We start from the raw sequence: 20,137 nt of genomic DNA, 5'->3' as shown, positions 1-20,137 counted from the left end.
GTCACCCTGTCTCCCTAAGGTGTCTCTGTCTCTCTCACGCTCTGTGTCTCCCTGACTGTCTCCCTAAGGTGTCTCCGTCTCTCTCCCTGTACCTCTGCGTCTCCCCCTGTCTGTCTCTCAATGTCTTTCCCTATCTCCCTGTCTCCACGACTCATCCTGTCTCTCTCTCTCTCTGTCTCCCTGACTGTCTCCCGAAGGTGTCTCCGTCTCTCTCCCTGTACCTCTGCATCTCTCATCTCTCCCTGTCTGTCTCTCCATGCATGTCCCTGTCTCCACGGCTCTTCCCGTCTCTCTGTCTCTCTGCGTGTCTGCGTGTGTTTCTCCATATCCCTCTGTCCCCCATCTCCCCGTCTCAACCTTCTCTGCGTCTGTTCCTCCTCTCCATCCATTTTCTCTCTGTCCCTACCCGCCTGTCTCTCCGATGTCTGTCTGCGAATCTCTGCATCTCTCTCGTCCGCGTCTCCATTGTCTAAGCTTGCCTGGCTGCGTTTTTCCCTCTGCCCGCATCTCTCTCCGTCTCTCCGCATCTCTCTCCATCTCTCCGCATCTCTCTCCGAATCTCTCTCCGTCTCTCCGCATCTCTCTCCGTCTCTACGCATCTCTCTCCGTCTCTCTCCGTCTCTCCGCATCTCTCTCCGTCTCTCTCTCCGTCTCTCTGCATCTCTCTCCGTCTCTCTCTCCGTCTCTCCGCATCTCTCTCCGTCTCTCTCTCCGTCTCTCCGCATCTCTCTCCGTCTCTCCGCATCTCTCTCCGTCTCTCTCTCTCCGTCTCTCCGCATCTCTCTCCGTCTCTCCGCATCTCTCTCCATCTCTCCACGTCTCCCTCCGTCTCTACGCGATTCTCCGCATCGCTCCGTCTCTCTCTCTCTCTCCTTTCCTCTCTTTCACTTCTCAGCCACATTGAAAATTATATCCGTCTTTTTTTACGCTCAGAGGAAACCAGAAGATGCTCGGTGTAGTCGGCACTTTGCTCCGTTCATCATTTCGGTTTTTATTTAATGCTTTGCTTTACGTAACCCCCCCCTCCTCCCCCTTTATAAATGAAAGATTTAACAAAATATTTCTCGCACTGCTTTTCTTACCCCTTCCCTCTCTCTCTACCCCCCTCTCTTCCTTGGTCTGTCTTGTCTGTGTCTGTGTGGTTGTCTATTTAGGCTGTCTGTCCGTCCACCCCTTGTTCCTTCCGTTTCTCTCTCACCGCCTCCGTCTCTGCATCGCCATTCCATTCATCTTGTCTGCCAATGTCTCTCCGAGTCTCCGCATCGTGCATATTGTGTGTCTCTCTCTCTCTTCCTCCTCCTCCGTGTCTCTCCTATCATCGTCTCTCTTTCCACACCTACTCTGTCCGTCTCCCCGCCTTTCTATCTCATCTGCATCCGTCCCTGTCTTTGTCTTTCTGCTTCGAGTCTCCCTCCACGCTCCGAATCCTCGTCTCTCTCCCGTCTGCCTGGTCTGCACGTGCAACCTCTCTGTCTGTCTGCTCTTTGTGTGCATCCATGTCTCCGTCTCTCTCTCCCCACCTCTCTCCATCCCCTTCCTCTCCCCCATTCTCAGTCTCTTGCCGTGTCTCTCTCTCTCTCCCCGTCTTTTCTGTGCGTCCGTGCGTCTCTCTCCCGAGTCCCTCTGCTGCATCTTCCTCTCTCTCTCTCTCGCCCGTTCGCTCCGTCTCTCCCCGTCTCTCTCGGTCTGGACTCTCCACGCGTGCATCTCACTCTTGTCTCCCTGCTTCTGCCTTAAAGCTCATGTCCCATGTCTCCAACCTGTCCCTCGCTCTCTCCGTCCGTCTGCGCGTATCTCTGTGCGCGTGCGTAGACGCGTACATCTCTCGGTGTCCGTGTCCCCGCTTCACGTCTCTCGCTGCCCGCTCTCTGCGTCTCTCAGGTCTCGTGCGTGCGTCTCTCTGCGTCTCTCTCCCCGTCTTCTCTCCGTCCCTCGTCGCCCCCGCTCCACGTCTCCTGGTGTGGCTCACGTCCGTGCGTCCGTCTCTCGGTGTCTCGCTGTTCGCGTTACGTATCTCTCTCTCTCTCGATATCTATCTCTCTCGATATCTATCTCCCCTCTCTTATTCTTTTTGACGATCAGAGGAAACGAGCAAGATGCTCTGTGTCTCTATAACTCTCCGTCTCGTTCTGTCTCTCTGCCCGGCCCCGTCTCACCTCTCTGTCTGTACGTCTCTCTTCATCCGCGTCTCCATGCGTCTCTCCGCAACTCTCTGCGTCCGTGTCTCTGTCTCTCTCTCTCTCTCTGCGCGCGTGTGTGTGTGTCTATCTCTCTCCCCTTCTTCTGTCTCTCTCTCTCTGCCTCTCTCTCCACCTCCCTTTCTCTCTCTGCCTCTCCTGTGCGCTCCCTCTCTCCCTCTCTCTCTCTCTCCGCCTCTCTCCCCCTCTCTCTCTCTCCGCCTCTCCCTCCCTCTCCCGGGTGCTCTACCACGTCTAGACATTCGCGCAACAAAAAAAATCAATTCTGTGTTTGTAGTGCAGTCACGACCAGCGACCACTGTATACGCGGGTGGAGGAGGAGGAGGAGGGGGCGCACCAGGGTTCCTGCGACACACGCAGAGGACACACGGACACAAAATCACAATCTTTCACTGCCACGCACGGAACGCACAAAGACAAAGACCCCACCCAGCCCCCTTCGCCCCGTATAGCCTTCGCACACCGTCGGGGCAAGCGCTGTTGGCCAGCGGTCACCTTACGGAGGCCACCGGCACTGCGACGCGCACGAGGCGGTCGTGCCGGGCACAGCGCCACCACCGCGCCCGGCCGCCTTCGTCTCCCCCGGTGGCGACGTTTTCCGCACCGCAACCACGTGCCCTCGTTTGAGGCCGAGTCGACCTAGGGGAGAGGACGCCCCAGGGAACCGGTTCGGATAATCGCCACCCGTTGCCGGCGGCCGTGAGCGGGAATCGAACCCCGGGGTAGCCCGGGGGGTTTCGTTAGCGCGGCGCTAACCGCTGCACCGCTAACCGCTGCACCGCTAACCGCTAACCGCTGCACCGCTAACCACTGCACCGCTGCACCGCTAACCGCTGCACCGCTGCACCGCTAACCGCTAACCGCTGCACCGCTAACCACTGCACCGCTGCACCGCTAACCGCTGCACCGCTGCACCGCTAACCACTGCACCGCTGCACCGCTAACCGCTGCACCGCTAACCACTGCACCGCTGCACCGCTAACCGCTGCACCGCTAACCACTGCACCGCTGCGCCGCTAACGGCTGCACCGCTGCACCGCTGCACGTGCGCGCGCACAGAGACAGAGGCAAAGCTACCCCGCGTAGCCCTTTAACAGGGCTGCCGGGGCGGGCAAGTGGTGCGAGCGAGCAGAAGCGGCGCCCCAGGAAGGCCGGCGCCGACGCGCGAGGTGGTGGCGGGCGTGGACAGCCCCACACCGCCGTCCCCGGCCGCCTTTGTCTCTCCCGTGCCGGGTGTTGAGACTCCCCTTCGAAGGGCGAGCCGAGCTATGGGGAACGCCAAACGCTGGACTTCAGATACTCGCCGCCGCTCGTGCTGGGTGGCCGCGAGCGGGGAAATCGAACTCGGGCCGCTGGGCTGCCGTAGCGCAGCGCAGCGCTAACCGCTCCGCCACCGCTCCCCACACAGGCGCACACACACACGTACGTGCACACACACACACATACGCGTGCACACACACACGTACGTGCACACACACACGTACGTGCACACACACACACACGTACGCGTGCACACACACGTACGCGCACACACACACACACGCACACACACACACGCACGCACACGTACGCACACACGCACACACACGTACGCACACACACGTACACGCGCACACACACACGCGCACACGCACACACACACGCACGCACACGTACGCACACACACACATGCACACACACACGCACACACACACACGTACGCGCACACGCACACACACACACGTACGCGCACACACACGCACACACACGTACGCACACACACACACGTTCGCGAAGATAAGTGCGCCAGAGAGAAAATACAACTAAACGCTTTCATTTCAGCGGCTGAATGAGATACTTTAACAAATATATAATATCACTCGTGATCAAATGTCATCATTTTCCTAGATGCTCCGGACCTCAGACTGGCAGGGTCAGTGTTAGGGTCGGGGTTAAGATCAGCTCTGGTGTCTCAAAATTCAGCTCCAGGGAATTCGGATCAAGAAACTCGGCTCTCAAGACGCCCCTCGTCTCTCTGCATCTCTCCGTGTCTCTCTCCACCTCTCCACCCCCATATGAGTCTCTCTCTCGCCACTCCGTGACTCTCTCCGTGTCTCTCTCCACCTCACCACCCCTATGTGAGTCTCTCTCTCGCCACTCCGTGTCTCTCTCCGTGTCTCGATCCACCCCGCGTACCCATGTTCCTCTCCAGCCTGTGGCCCTCTCCGCTTCTCTCTCCACCGTGTCTCTCTCTCTCCACCGTGTCTCTCTCTCTCTCTCCACCGTGTCTCTCTCTCTCCACCGTGTCTCTCTCTCTCCACCGTGTCTCTCTCTCCACCGTGTCTCTCTCCACCGTGTCTCTCTCCACCGTGTCTCTCTCTCCACCGTGTCTCTCTCTCCACCGTGTCTCTCTCTCCACCGTGTCTCTCTCTCTCTCTCCACCGTGTCTCTCTCTCCACCGTGTATATTTCCACCGTGTCTCTCTCTCCACCGTGTATCTCTCTATCTCCACCGTGTCTCTCTCTCCACCGTGTCTCTCTCTCTCTCCACCGTGTCTCTCTCTCTCTCTCCACCGTGTCTCTCTCTCCACCGTGTCTCTCTCTCCACCGTATCTCTCTCTCCACCACCGTGTATCTCTCTCTCTCCACCGTGCGTGTCTCTCTCCACGACCGCGTGTCTTTTGCGTGACCTCCACACACCCACAGAAGCGACCTTGTGTTCGGATTTCAGCCCCCCCCAAGTTCGAATCTACGGGTTTGTGGCGATCAGCTCGACTCGCGCGCCGCTCCACTGCCATTCACGGCGTGGAGTCGCCCTCGACTGCTCCACGAAAGACACATTGTTGCTCGTGGTTCATTCAGGCGTTCCGGTCTTCCTCACGACCGCCCCAGATTATTAGAATGGTGAAGATGTTCGTCGTTATCATGCCGTTGATGGGATATCGCAGGCGAGCGGGGAAGGCAGCAGCAGTCACGCGGCGGTTGAGCCGGCGCTACCAACGATTGTCTCTCTCCACCTCTCCACCCCTATGTGAGTCTCTCTCTCGCCACTCCGTGTCTCTCTCCGTGTCTCTCTCCACCTCTCCACCCCTATGTGAGGCTCTCTCTCTCTCTCGCCACTCCGTGACACTCTCCACCTCTCCACCCCCATATGAGTCTCTCTCTCGCCACTCCGTGACTCTCTCCACCTCTCCACCCCTATGTGAGTCTCTCTCTCGCCACTCCGTGTCTCTCTCCACCTCTCCACCCTCCATGTGAGTCTCTCTCGCCACTCCGTGACTCTCTCCACCTCTCCACCTCTCCACCCCTATGTGAGTCTCTCTCTCTCTCGCCACTCCGTGTCTCTCTCCACCTCTCCACCCTCCATGTGAGTCTCTCTCGCCACTCCGTGTCTCTCTCCACCTCTCCACCCCTATGTGAGTCTCTCTCGCCACTCCGTGACTCTCTCCACCTCTCCACCCCTATGTGAGTCTCTCTCTCTCGCCACTCCGTGACTCTCTCCACCTCTCCACCCCTATGTGAGTCTCTCTCTCGCCACTCCGTGTCTCTCTCCACCTCTCCACCCCTATGTGAGTCTCTCTCTCGCCACTCCGGTGTCTCTCTCCTCGTCTCGATCCACCCCGCGTCTCCATGTTCCTCTTCAGCCTGTGGCCCCAACGATTGCCCAAGCTCTGCACTCCTCTATACATCGAGGTGTTTATTCGGCGAGTGCGATCCCCGCCCCGACGCCTGCTCCTGTGTATTTGGAGTCTGCGTGTCTCACTCTCATCATCATCACGGTGTCTAGGAGATGTTGACTACCTCGCCCGGTATACAGGAGGCTGTGGGTTTGATCCCGACCCTGATGCCTGTTGCTGCTGTATGTTTGGAGTTTGCGTGTCTCTCTCTCATCATCATCACGGTGGCTAAGAGATGTTAACTACCTCGCCTGGTGTACAGGAGGTCGTGGGTTCGATCCCCGCCCCGACGCCTGCTGTTTCTGTATATTTGGAGTCTGCGTGTCTCTCTCTCTCTCTCTCATCATCATCACGGTGGCTAGGAGATGTTAACTACCTCGCCCGGTATGAAGGAGGTTGTGGGTTCGATCCCGACCCTGATGCCTGTTGCTGTATATTTGGAGTCTGCGTGTCTCTCTCTCATCATCATCACGGTGGCTAGGAGATGTTAACTACCTCGCCTGGTATACAGGAGGTTGTGGGTTCAATCCCGACCCTGATGCCTGTTGCTGTATATTTGGAGTTTGCGTGTCTCTCTCTCTCTCTCATCATCATCACGGTGGCTAGGAGATGTTAACTACCTCGCCTGGTATACAGGAGGTTGTGGGTTTGATCCCGACCTTGACGCCTGTTGCTGCTGCATATTTGGAGTCTGTGTCTCTCTCCCCGTGGTCGCGTGGAATTTTTCTCCGGGCCCTCCGGTTTTTCCCTCCACATTTAAATTGAACATCACCACGCGTTCAGAGTATTCTGGCTGCTATAAATGTCCACACAATGATAAGCCACTTCGTCGGGCTATCATTTGTGGCCAAGTGGCTTCTTGAAAAAGGGCTACACAGCTGAGTGGGCCTTACCTGGTGAAATAAAATAAAAGTTTAGTTTTGTTTTGTTTTAACTGCTGCCTCTACAGCGCTGGATCACAGGCGGCCACGTGCAGCAGCATAGCCACGACCACCACCACCACCACTACCGCCACCACCACCAGCCACTAGCCACCAGCACCACCACCACCACCAGCATCACCAGCACCACTACCACCAGCACCACCACCACCAGCATCACCAGCACCACCACCACCAGCATCACCAGCACCACTACCACCAGCACCACCACCACCATGTTCATCACCACCACCATGTTCATCACCACCACCATGTTTATCATCACCACCACCACCATGTTCATCACCACCACCACCACGTTCATCACCACCACCACCGTGTTCATCACCACCACCACCGTGTTCATCACCACCACAGCCATGTTCACCACCGCCACCACCATGTTCATCACCACCACAGCCATGTTCACCACCACCACCACCATGTTCATCACCACCACCATGTTCATCACCACCACCACCACCATGTTCATCACCACCACCATGTTCATCACCACCACCACCACCATGATCATCACCACCACAGCCATGTTCACCACCGCCACCACCATGTTCATCACCACCACAGCCATGTTCACCACCACCACCACCATGTTCATCACCACCACCACCACCACCATGTTCATCACCACCACCATGTTCACCACCACCACCACCACCATGATCACCACCACCACAGCCATGTTCACCACCACCATGTTCATCACCACCACCACCACCACCATGTTCATCACCACCACCACCACCACGTTCATCACCACCACAGCCATGTCCACCGCCACCACCATGTTCATCACCACCACCATGTTCATCACCACCACCACCATGTTCATCACCACCACCACCACGTTCATCACCACCACAGCCATGTTCACCACCACCGCCGCCGCAGCCCGGCTTTATCCAAGCATGCCACTGCAATCCAAGATGGCCAATGTCACGCGGGCCACCCAGTTGCTCTTCTGAAACAGTAGCCCCACACATTCAGGCCAAATACCGTGCCGCGTGATTAAACAACAGCTCACAATCGTGGCCGCGGGTTCACATCGTCGGTCACGGCCACTTCCCGCTGCTGCTCAACAGCGTGGGCACCGAGGACGTCGATGCACATCTCCTGTTCAACAGCCCTGCGGAGCCGGCCGTGGAAATTACACGTTCCTATGGCGGGGGCGAGTCTATCCGCAAGCCAAACTGCCGGTGCATTACTCTATTCGCCCCGCAGGGTGGAAAAGAAGGGGGGGGGGTGGGGGCCGAGTCAACCATCGTCACCGGGATTTGACCCCGCGACCTCCGAAGTTTTGCGAGCCGGCCGCTCAACGCTACACGGCGGGAATTGACGACGAAGAATAAGTTGAAATTTGAAAAAAAAAAATTGTTGCGAAATATAGATACCGTATATGTAACGTACAAACTGGACGTGGGTGGGGGGGGTTTCTCTATCTTTTTTTTTTAAATAAATATACAGGCACTCGACGGAGCTTTGAGGCCACCCCACTCGCCCATCCGCTCGCCCGCTCGCTCTCTCGGACCCCGGGCTAGGAATTCCAGACTGGAGCCTCTCGTTGCCATGGGAACCCAGAGCGAGCAGCACTAATAACGCAACGCTCACATACTTTAGGTGGTGGTGGTGGTGGGGGGAGGAGAGTTGGCGCGGTCCTTTTAAGAAAAATAATAATTATATATAGAGATTTACAAATGGCCCCGTGAGTGGTGCGTGTGTGGGGGGGGAGAGCGGAGAGGTTTAGGAATGTATCCAGGAGTAAAGAGTGGAGGCCTTCATCCAGCAGTGGATTGGTCATGGTTAATGATGGGTTCATATAGATCTGTGGTTCTTGACAAAAATGTTATAGTTCACTACGTAAGTCTATGGGTTCTCTCTTTGCGAGTCTGGGTCACTGTGGGAATCTATGGGTCTATGTGAGTCTGTGTGTCTTCTGTTGTGAGACTGAGTCTCAATGTGAGTGAATTATGTTTTTGTGTGGTCAATATTAAGCCTGTGGTGGGATAGAGCCAGTATACACACGCTGCGTGAGTCACTCAACAGAAGACTCACCCACGCACACACTGACCGACTCATCCACACACATCCAATCACTGATCTATTAAGTCACCGGCTCACTCACCCATTCACTCACTCATCCACTCACTAAATCTGCCACTGTCACTCACCCACCCACACAATAACTCACTCACTACTCACCCACCCACTAATCTACCCCACGCCTCTAACATACTCCATCTACTCACTCGTTCATGCACTCAACCACCCACTAAACCACGCTCACCCACACACACCTACCCACTCACCTGCCCTCCATCCCACCCACTGTCTCTGGCACTCAACTTATTATCCCACTCACTCACCTACTCACTCACCCTCCTACTACTCACCCACTCTCCCTCCTACTCACCCACTCACTCACCTACTCACCCACTCACTCACCTACTCTCCCTCCTACTACTCACCTACTCACCCACTCACCTACTCTCCGTCCTACTCACCCACTCACTCACTCACCTACTCTACCTCCTACTCACCCACTCACCCACTCACTCACCTACTCACCTACTCTCCCTCCTACTCACCCACTCTCTCACTTACTCACCCTCCTACTCACCCACTCACTCACCTACTCTCCCTCCTACTCACCCACTCTCTCACCTACTCACCCACTCACTCACCTACTTGCCCTCTTACTCACCCACTCACTCACCTACTCTCCCTCCTACTCACCCACTCACTCACCTACTCACTCGCCTACTCACCCACTCACTCACCTACTTGCCCTCTTACTCACCCACTCACTCACCTACTCTCCCTCCTACTCACCTACTCACTCGCCTACTCACCCACTCACTCACCTACTCACCATCCTACTCTCCCACTCACTCACCTACTCTCCCCACTCACCTACCCTCCCTGCTACTACTCTCCCACTCACTCACCTACTCACCCACTCACTCACCTACTCACCCACTCACTCACCATACTCTCCCCACTCACTCACCTACTCTCCATCCTACTCACCCACTTACTCACCTACTCTCCCACTCACTCACCTACTCTCCCTCCTACTCACCCATTCACTCACCTACTCTCCCTCCTACTACTCACCCACTCACTCACCCACTCTCCCTCCTACTACTCACCCACTCACTCACCTACTCTCCCTCCTACTCACCCACTCACTCACCCACTCACTCACCTACTCACCCATTCACTCACCTACTCTCCCTCTTCCTACTCACCCACTCACCGACTCACCCTCCTACTACTCACCCACTCACTCACCTACTCTCCCTCCTACTCACCCACTCACTCACCCACTCACTCACCTACTCACCCACTCACTCACCTACTCTACCTCCCACCAAACTCACCTACTCCCCCTCCCACTCACTCACCCACTCATCGACTCTCCCTCCCTCCCTCCCACTCACCGGCTCTCTCAATCCCATTATTGGCTGCAGGAAGCGGTGACTAAGTGAGTTCCTGTTCGACGGCACTGGCGGGCGTGGAGAGGTCATCGGGTTCATCTTCTGGGCGACGTGCTTCACTCGTCCGGTACTGGAGCACGGAGGGGGGAGGGGGGGACGACGTTCAACCTACTTGCTCTACTCCCATCGCCTGATCAACCCCCCCCCCCTCTTCACCCACCCCCTGCCCCTCGGATTCCAAATCGCTGGATTACCGAAGAAGGCAATTTGAGTTCCTTAAGATCCGGTTAGAGATGTTGCCATGGTGCCGTTGAACGGTTAGGGCACCAAGTCAACAGTGGTTTATTCGATGGAGAGACTTGCCCCCCACCCCCCCCCCACTCCCTCCTCGTAGGAATGTGGAATTTCCACCACTGGCTCTGCAGAGCTGCGGACAAGGAGATGAGCACCAAATGACTCAGAGCTCATTCGATCTGCAGGAAATCCACAAAAAAAATATTGAAAAAAATATATTTTTTTGTGGTCATTTTTTTTTCACTCGAATCTTGCTCTCGTTCACTCGCTCTGCCCCCCCCCCATCCCCATCCCCCTCCCACACACACACACCAGTCTGGCGTCGACATACTTGCTGTACCGCCACCGTCTGATCGACTGCCAAATTACGGAGGTCGCGAGGTCAAACCCCGGTCGCCATGTTGACTCGGCCAACGTCATCCCTCCCTCCTTCCCGCCCAGCGGGGCGCGGATAAAATAGGCACCAGCAGTTTTGTCTTGGGGATAGACTTGCTCCCGCCCCCCCCCCCCCGCCACAGGAATGTGGAATTTCCACCGCTGCGCTCCGCGGCACTGTTGCAACGGGAGGAGATGGGCAACCGATCGCCTCAACGCTCATTTGAGCCGCAGGAAATCGGTGACTTATTATTTATTTCCTCCCCCCTCCCCAAAGCTGAATCTCGCTCTCCCTCCCCCCCCCCGCGCGCGCACACCGGTCTGGTATCGACCTATTTGCTGTGCTACCACCGTCTGGTCTCAACCCCCACGCCCTTCCCAGTCGGCTGGCGTGCACCACACACATGTCCGACTCGAGCTCCTTAACGTCCAGTTGGGGAAGGGGCTGCCGCTCTTGTGGCGGCGACGGCCAGAAGGAGCAGCACCGATGGACTCCAATCTTCCGGCGCGATGGAGGGGGGGCAAGTTTCTTAAATCCTTCACTACCGCCACCACCACCACCACCACCGCCGCCACCACGCATGGTGGGCTAAAGGCCACCTCTTGCAAGGCGTTACTGGGTTAGCGTGAGAGAGTGGCTGCGATTAACCACTCCGTATGGGGATCTGTAGAGCTCCCTGCAGGGGAAGCCCTTCCACCGAAGGAGACGACTGCAGGGCTGCACCTGTGCCTTTGTAACTTTATATTGACCCGTCCCAGCTTGGAAAGAGGCAGTGGCGGTAGCGGCGGCGGCGGCGGCAGCGGCGGCAGCGGCGGTAGTGGCGGTAGCGGCGGTGGTGGTGGTCGCGGTGGTGGTGGTAGCGGCGGCGGCAGTGGTGGCGGCGGTGGTAGTGGCGGTATTGGTGGCGGTGGTGGTGGTTGTAGTGGCGGTGGTGGTGGTGGCGGCGGTGGTGGCAGCGGTGGCGGTGGTAGCGGCGGTATTGGTGGCGGCGGTGATTGCGGTAGTGGTGACTGTCATGGCGGTTGCGACGGTTGTATCGGCGGCGGTGGTGGCGGCAGTGATAGTGGATTTAAGAAACCTGCCCCCACCCCCCCCCCCACATCGTTTCAACTACCGAGAGATGGAGTCGAACCAGTGCCCTCTGGGTTACGAGTCCATTGACGGTGGCGGTGCTGCTGCTGCTGCTGCCCGTCACAGCGCCACCGCGGACAGGGGTCCCTGTTACTAAAATGAGAAAGCAAACGAAACACGACGGCTCTCGGGCTTGTGCAGTGATTGGTGACCGGGCTGAGACATCAAACTCCTGGCCCGCGACAACCGCCGGTATTAATCGCGGGTGGGTGGGAGATCAGAATTCAAACCTACACACCCCATTCAGCGGTGCTGGCTAAGTCAGTGTGTCTCTGACACGGCCATTGTGAACCCTCCTGAGACACAGAGAGACCTCCAGACCCAGGGGCTCGATCCCAGCGGTGCTGGCTAAGTTAGTGTGTCTCTGACACGGCCATTGTGAACCCCCCCTGAGACACAGAGAGAGACATCCAGACCCAGGGCTCTATCTCAGTGATGCTGGCTAAGTCAGTGTGTCTCTGACATGGCCATTGTGAACCCCCCTGAGACAGAGAGAGACATGCAGACCCAGGGGCTTGATCTCAGTGATGCTGGCTAAGTCAGTGTGTCTCTGACACAGCCATTGTGAACCCCCCTGAGACACAGAGAGAGACATCCAGACCCAGGGGCTCGATCCCAGCGGTGCTGGCTAAGTCAGTGTCTCTCTGACACGGCCATTGTGAACCCCCCTGAGACACAGAGAGAGACATCCAGACCCAGGGCTCTAGCTCAGTGATGCTGGCTAAGTTAGTGTGTCTCTGACACGGCCATTGTGAACCCCCCTGAGACACAGAGAGATCTCCAGACCCAGGGCTCTATCTCAGTGGTGCTGGCTAAGTCAGTGTGTCTCTGACACGGCCATTGTGAACCCCCCTGAGACACAGAGAGACCTCCAGACCCAGGGGCTCGATCTCAGTGATGCTGGCTAAGTCAGTGTGTCTCTGACACGGCCATTGTGAACCCCCCTGAGACACAGAGAGAGACATCCAGACCCAGGGGCTTGATCTCAGCAGTGCTGGCTAAGTTAGTGTGTCTCTGACACGGCCATTGTGAACCCCCCTGAGACAGAGAGAGACATCCAGACCCAGGGCTCTATCTCAGTGGTGCTGGCTAAGTCAGTGTCTCTCTAACACGGCCATTGTGAACCCCCCTGAGACACAGAGAGAGACCTCCAGACCCAGGGGCTTGATCCCAGCGGTGCTGGCTAAGTCAGTGTGTCTCTGACACGGCCATTGTGAACCCCCCTGAGACACAGAGAGACATCCAGACCCAGGGCTCTATCTCAGTGATGCTGGCTAAGTCAGTGTGTCTCTGACACGGCCATTGTGAACCCCCCTGAGACACAGAGAGAGACATCCAGACCCAGGGCTCTATCTCAGTGATGCTGGCTAAGTCAGTGTGTCTCTGACACGGCCATTGTGAACCCCCCTGAGAGACAGAGAGACATCCAGACCCAGGGCTCTATCTCAGTGATGCTGGCTAAGTCAGTGTGTCTCTGACACAGCCATTGTGAACCCCCCTGAGACACAGAGAGACATCCAGACCCAGGGCTCTATCTCAGTGATGCTGGCTAAGTCAGTGTGTCTCTGACATGGCCATTGTGAACCCCCCTGAGACACAGAGAGACATCCAGACCCAGGGGCTTGATCCCAGCGGTGCTGGCTAAGTCAGTGTGTCTCTGACACGGCCATTGTGAACCCCCCTGAGACACAGAGAGAGACATCCAGACCCAGGGGCTCGATCCCAGCGGTGCTGGCTAAGTCAGTGTGTCTCTGACACGGCCATTGTGAACCCCCCTGAGACACAGAGAGACATCCAGACCCAGGGTCTTGAAAATAGGATCTCATTGTTACTGGCTCAGCAACTCTGACACGGCCATCATGAACCCCCAAACAGAGAGACATCCGGACCCAGGGCTTGAACCCATAACCTCAGCAGAGCTGACGCTCGGGAGGGTATTTGACATGATGAAATCCATAAATTTCTCATTTTACATGTAATAATTAAATCTATGGCGAGAAGACTTTTTTTGCCGAAACGTGAGCAATTAGGGATTAAGGGAGGAAGGATGCAGAATATTTCTCCGCTGAGATTCTTCAGTGCAGCACCGTCCGTGCGTGACTCGCAGTGAGAGTTGGAACTTAAGTCCGCTCTCTCCCCCTCTCTCTCCCTCCTCCCACTCTCGCTTTTGCTCTCTCCCATTTCTCTTCGCTTCTGTGTCTCGCCCCCACCCCACCGTCTTTCACTCCATTTCATTCCCCGCCTCTTTCCCTCTCCCCTCTCCCCTCTCTCTCTCTCGTTCCCTGCTCTCTCTTTCCCCATTTCTGTTTCTCGCACTCTCTCTCATCATCCCTCTCTCTCTCTCTCTCGTGCACGCTCTCTCTGCTCCCCCCCCCACCCTCTCTCTCTCTTCCTCCCTCTCCACGGCTCCAGGTTGAAGTATGGTCCCAGCACTGGCAGTGACTGTGACATTCTGCAAGAAATAAAAGACGTGCGTGTGTGTGTGCGTGTGTGTGTGCGTGTGTGTGTGGGGAGCGATAGTGTAGCGGTTAGCGCGCTGCGCTATGAACCTGGCGACCCGGGTTCGATTCCTGCTCACGGCCAACACCAGTGACGATTATCTGAACCGGTCCCGGGCCTCCCCTAGGTCGACTCAGCCTCAAATGAGTACCCGGTGCGGTGTGTAAACATTGCCACTAGGGAGACAAAGGCGGTCGGGCGTGGTGCTGGCCACCCACCCCCTCGTGTACCGTTCCGGCCTTCATAGGTGCTCGCTAACAGCACTTGCCCCTACAGTCTGTTAAGGCTACACGGGGGATCTTTGTTGTTTGTCTTTGTGTGTACGCGTGTGGTGGTGGGGAGCGGTGGCGCTGTGGTTAGCGCCACGCTGCGCTACGAACCCGGCGACCCGGGTTCGATTCCCGCTCACGGCCAACACCCAGCGGCGATCATCCGCAACCGGTCCTGGGCCTCCACTAGGTCGACTCAGCCTCAAATGAGTACCTGGTGTAGCTGTGGGTAGTAAACATCGCCACTGGGGGAGACAAAGGCGGTCGGGCGTGGTGCTGGCCACCCACCCCCCTCGTGTGCCGTGCGCGGGCCTTCATAGGTGCTCGCTAACAGCACTTGCCCCAACAGTCTGTTAAGACTATATGGGGGATCTTTGTCTTTGTACGTGTGTGGGGAGCGGTGGTGCAGTGGTTAGCACTCCACTGCGCTACAAACCCGGCAACCCGAGTTCGATTCATGCTCATGGCCACCACTGACACCAGTGACGATTATCTGAACCGGTCCTGGGCCTCCCCTAGGTCGACTCAGCCTCAAATGAGGTACCTGGTGTAGTGGTGTGTGGTAAACATCGTCACTGGGGAGACAAAGGCGGCCGGGCGTGGTGCTGGCCACCCACCGCCTCGTGTGCCGTGCACGGGCCTTCATAGGTGCTCGCTAACAAGCACTTGCCCCAACAGTCTGTGAAGGATATGCGGGGGATCTTTGTCTTTGGGTGAGGGGCATACAGGATGACTAAGTGAGTGAGTGAGGAGGAGGAGGGTGTGCGAACGTGTGCGAGGATGGGTTTGAATTGGTGGAAGGGTGAAAACAAGATGGTGACAGTGAGTAAGAGCGCGGGTGAGCGAGCAGGGCAGAGGGTGAGTGAATAGGGTGAGGGTGGGTGAGTGAGACCGCGAGCGAGCAAATGAGTGAGCATGCGAGTGAGCGAGTGTGAGTGAGGGCGAGTGGGTGAGAGAGAGAGAGAGAGGAGGGGGATGGTGTCCATGTTTGGCTCATTTCTCTCTGGCAACACAAAAAAAACCCCTGCCAATGGCACAGAGAGAGAGGGGCCCGATGGTGAACGAGAGGGTGAGAGGGTGAGAGAGCGGGGGTGTGAGCACAGGAAGGAGCCAAAAAGTAGGAAGTCCCCACTCACCCACTCACCACTCACCCATTCACTCACTCACCACTCACCCACTCACTCACTCACCACTCACCCACTCACTCACTCACCACTCACCCACTCACTCACTCACCACTCACCCACTCACCCATTCACTGACTCACCCACTCACCACTCACCCACTCACGCACGCATCCACTTATTCACCCACCAATCACCCACTCGCCTACTCACCCACTCACCCACTCACCCACTTATTCACGCACCCACCACTCACCCACTCACCTACTCACCACTCACCCACTCACCCACTTACTCACAGTCACTCACTCACGCATCCACTTATTCACCCACCACTCACCCACTCACCATTCACCCACCTCACCCATTCACTCAGTCACTCACTCACGCATCCACTTATTCACCCACCACTCACCCACTCACATACTCACCACTCACCCACCTCACCCATTCACTCACAGTCACTCACTCACGCATCCACTAATTCACCCACTCACCACTCACCCATTCACTCACAGTCACTGACTCACGCATCCACTTATTCACCCACCCACCACTCACCCACTCACCACTCGCCCACTCGCTCGCCCATTTACTCACTCACCCACCCACTCACGGAGACAAACACATTTTGGAATAACAACAGGAAACACCGCATTCTAACGCCCCACAATCTCGCACTAACACCCCACGAACTCACACAAACGGACTGCGCGCTAGCACCAACGCCTCACGGGTTATCACTAACGCCCCATGGGTTCTCACCAACACCCCACGGGTTATCACCAACACCTCACGGGTTATCACTAACAACGCCCCACGGGTTCTCACTAACACCTCACGGGTTATCACTAACACCCCACGGGTTATCACCAACACCCCACGGGTTATCACCAACACCTCACGGGTTATCACTAACACCCCACGGGTTATCACCAACACCTCACGGGTTATCACTAACACCCCACGGGTTATCACCAACACCTCACGGGTTATCACTAACGCCCCACCGGTTCTCACCAACACCCCACGGGTTATCACCAACACCCCACGGGTTATCACTAACACCCCACGGGTTATCACTAACACCCCACGGGTTATCACCAACACCCCACCGGTTCTCACTAACACCCCACGGGTTATCACTAACGCCCCACGGGTTATCACTAACACCCCACGGGTTATCACCAACACCCCACCGGTTCTCACCAACACCTCACGGGTTATCACCAACACCCCACGGGTTATCACCAACACCCCACGGGTTATCACCAACACCCCACGGGTTATCACCAACACCCCATGGGTTATCACCAACACCCCACGGGTTCTCACTAACACCCCACGGGTTCTCACTAACACCCCACGGGTTCTCACTAACACCCCACGGGTTCTCACTAACACCCCACGGGTTCTCACCAACACCCCACGGGTTATCACTAACAACGCCCCACGGGTTATCACTAACACCCCACGGGTTATCACCAACACCCCACGGGTTATCACTAACACCCCACGGGTTATCACCAACACCTCACGGGTTATCACCAACACCCCACGGGTTATCACCAACACCCCACGGGTTATCACTAACACCCCACGGGTTATCACCAACACCCCACGGGTTATCACTAACACCCCACGGGTTATCACCAACACCCCACGGGTTCTCACTAACACCCCACGGGTTATCACTAACACCCCACGGGTTATCACTAACGCCCCACGGGTTATCACCAACACCCCACCGGTTCTCACCAACACCCCACGGGTTATCACCAACACCCTCACGGGTTATCACTAACACCCCACGGGTTATCACCAACACCCCACGGGTTATCACCAACACCCCACGGGTTATCACTAACGCCCCATGGGTTATCACTAACACCTCACGGGTTATCACTAACACCTCACGGGTTATCACTAACACCCCACGGGTTATCACCAACACCTCACGGGTTCTCACCAACACCTCACGGGTTACCACTAACACCCCACGGGTTCTCACTAACAACGCCCCACGGGTTCTCACTAACACCCCACGGGTTCTCACTAACGCCCCATGCGCTCACACGAACGTACTTTCGTCCTCGCGCTAACACAGTGGCAGGCACGGGGGGGGGGGCGTCCGTAAAAGGTCACGGAAGGGTCAAAGGTCAGGGTCACGAAGTGTTGGAAGGGAAGTGAGAGTTAGGTTAGAGTTTGGGGTCATGGTGAGCGGATGAGTGAGCGGGTGCATGGGGCGCGGTGTGTTGGTGGATGAGCGTGTATTTTGGCGACCGAGTTGGCGAGCATGTCGGTCAGTGGGTGAGCGACTGCTTTACGAGTGTGTCAACGTGTCGATGAGTAAGCGAGTTAGCGAGCGAGTGAATGACTGAGTGAAGGGGGCAACCGCGTTGGTGAGTGAGTCGGTGAATGAACCGGCAAGTGGATGCGCGAGTTGGCGAGCGAAGGAGCGGGTGCCTGAGTTGGCGAGCGAGCAGGTGAATTAGTCGGCGAGCGAGTGGGCCAGCGGATCACTCGGTGAGTTGGCGAGCGATCTTCGTGAATTAATTCGTGAGTGGGTATGGTGTTAAGCAGGTGAGTGGGCGAGGCAGCGGGTGAGGGTGGGCGGGTGAGCGGCTGGGCGAGTCGGTGAGTGAGTGGCCTGGCTGTAACAGATGGGGACCCTGGGCCGCCTCGGTCTCCCCAAAACGTGGGAACGCTGCCGACCTCTGACCCTCATTAGCATCTCAATACGCACGCGCGCACACGCGCGCACACACTCGCGCGCGCACACACGCGCGTGAGATTTCTGTAAACTTTGCACTCCGTCTCCCACTCTCCGCTCATTTATAACGAAAATAATCAATCATAATCTCACGTTCGCACACAGGCCGAGCGGTCTTTCGACCACCGTCATCATCGTCACTTTCATAGTGATGACGATGAAGACGATGATCGCTGATGACGATAACGATTGACGTTAATCAAGCAACATTGTTGTGGTCACAAATGGTGACAATGCGAATGATTACTTCATCATCATCTTCGTTTGAAAGCTAACACTTGCCCTAAAACTCTCCCTAACACCCAAGTACACTAGCCCTAACACTGACACTCTCCCTAACACTCTCCCTAATACCCAAGTACACTCGCCCTAACACTCGCCCTAACACTCTCCCTAACACTCTGCCTAACAACCAAGTACACTCGCCCTAACACTAACACTCTCCCTAACACTCTTCCTAATACCCAAGTACACTCGCCCTAACACTAACACTCGCCCTAACACTCTCCCTAACACCCAAGTACACTAGCCCTAACACTAACACTCGCCCTAACACTCTCCCTAACACTCTCCCTAACACCCAAGTACACTCGCCCTAACACTAACCCTCGCCCTAACACTCTCCCTAACACCCAAGTACACTAGCGCTAACACTAACCCTCGCCCTAACCCTCGCCCTAACACTCTCCCTAACAACCAAGTACACTAGCCCTAACACTAACCCTCGCCCTAACACTCTCCCTAACACTCTCCCTAACACCCAAGTACACTAGCCCTAAAACTAACACTCTCCCTAACACTCTCCCTAATACCCAAGTACACTCGCCCTAACACTAACACTTGCCCTAACACTCTCCCTAACCCTAACACTTGCCCTAACACTCTCCCTAACACTGACACTCGCCCTAACACCCGAGTGCACTAACACTAACCCTAACACTCGCCCTAACACTTGCCCTAACACTCGTCCTAACCCTAACACTTGCCCTAACACTCTCCCTAACACTGACCCTCGCCCTAACACCCGAGTGCACTAACCCTAACACTTAAAGCCCAGAACAATGTTCCTGTGCCTAACGAAGTTTCCCTCTTCCCCTAAACTAGAATTCCGAACTCCACTGATCTCAACCCAAACCCTCCACGGTTTGTACGCACACTAAACATATAAACTCCACTCTCTCTCGAATGTTCAAATTTTAACCAAACTATCACCCAATATACACAAACTCTATCCATAACCCTGGAAGTATTAACCAAAGCTTTTAACTGGCATGCTAACTCTAACTCTACAGCAATTAACCATAACTCTAACCCTAACTCTACAGCAATTAACCATAACTCTAACACTAACTCTACAGCAATTAACCATAACTCTACAGTAATTAATGAACACTAACCTTAACTCTGCAGTAATTAACCCTAACTCTTACCCTAACTCTA

At 56.1% G+C, this 20,137-nt stretch overlaps 1 protein-coding gene across 2 annotated transcripts in view; it reads left to right on the top strand.

Annotated features, from left to right (window-relative positions):
* The first annotated feature begins 3,957 nt into the window (after positions 1–3,957).
* Positions 3,958–20,137, top strand: part of LOC142906260 (uncharacterized) — a 45,587-nt gene continuing 29,407 nt past the window's right edge. For both annotated transcript variants that reach the window (XM_076053694.1, XM_076053695.1), the window contains exons 1-2: positions 3,958–5,207; positions 10,265–10,358. In XM_076053694.1, coding sequence (XP_075909809.1) covers positions 4,027–5,076 — 1,050 coding nt within the window. In that variant the 5' untranslated portion in view covers positions 3,958–4,026 and the 3' untranslated portion in view covers positions 5,077–5,207; positions 10,265–10,358. The remainder of the gene's footprint in view (positions 5,208–10,264; positions 10,359–20,137) is intronic.

The sequence above is a fragment of the Petromyzon marinus genome, chromosome 62 (genome assembly GCF_048934315.1).
Source record: "Petromyzon marinus isolate PM22_M1 ecotype Great Lakes invasive population chromosome 62, UKy_Petmar_22M1.pri1.0, whole genome shotgun sequence".
In the NCBI taxonomy this organism is placed as follows: domain Eukaryota; kingdom Metazoa; phylum Chordata; class Hyperoartia; order Petromyzontiformes; family Petromyzontidae; genus Petromyzon; species Petromyzon marinus.
Note: the sequence above shows the minus strand (reverse complement) of the source record. Positions and strands in the feature narration are given on the sequence as shown.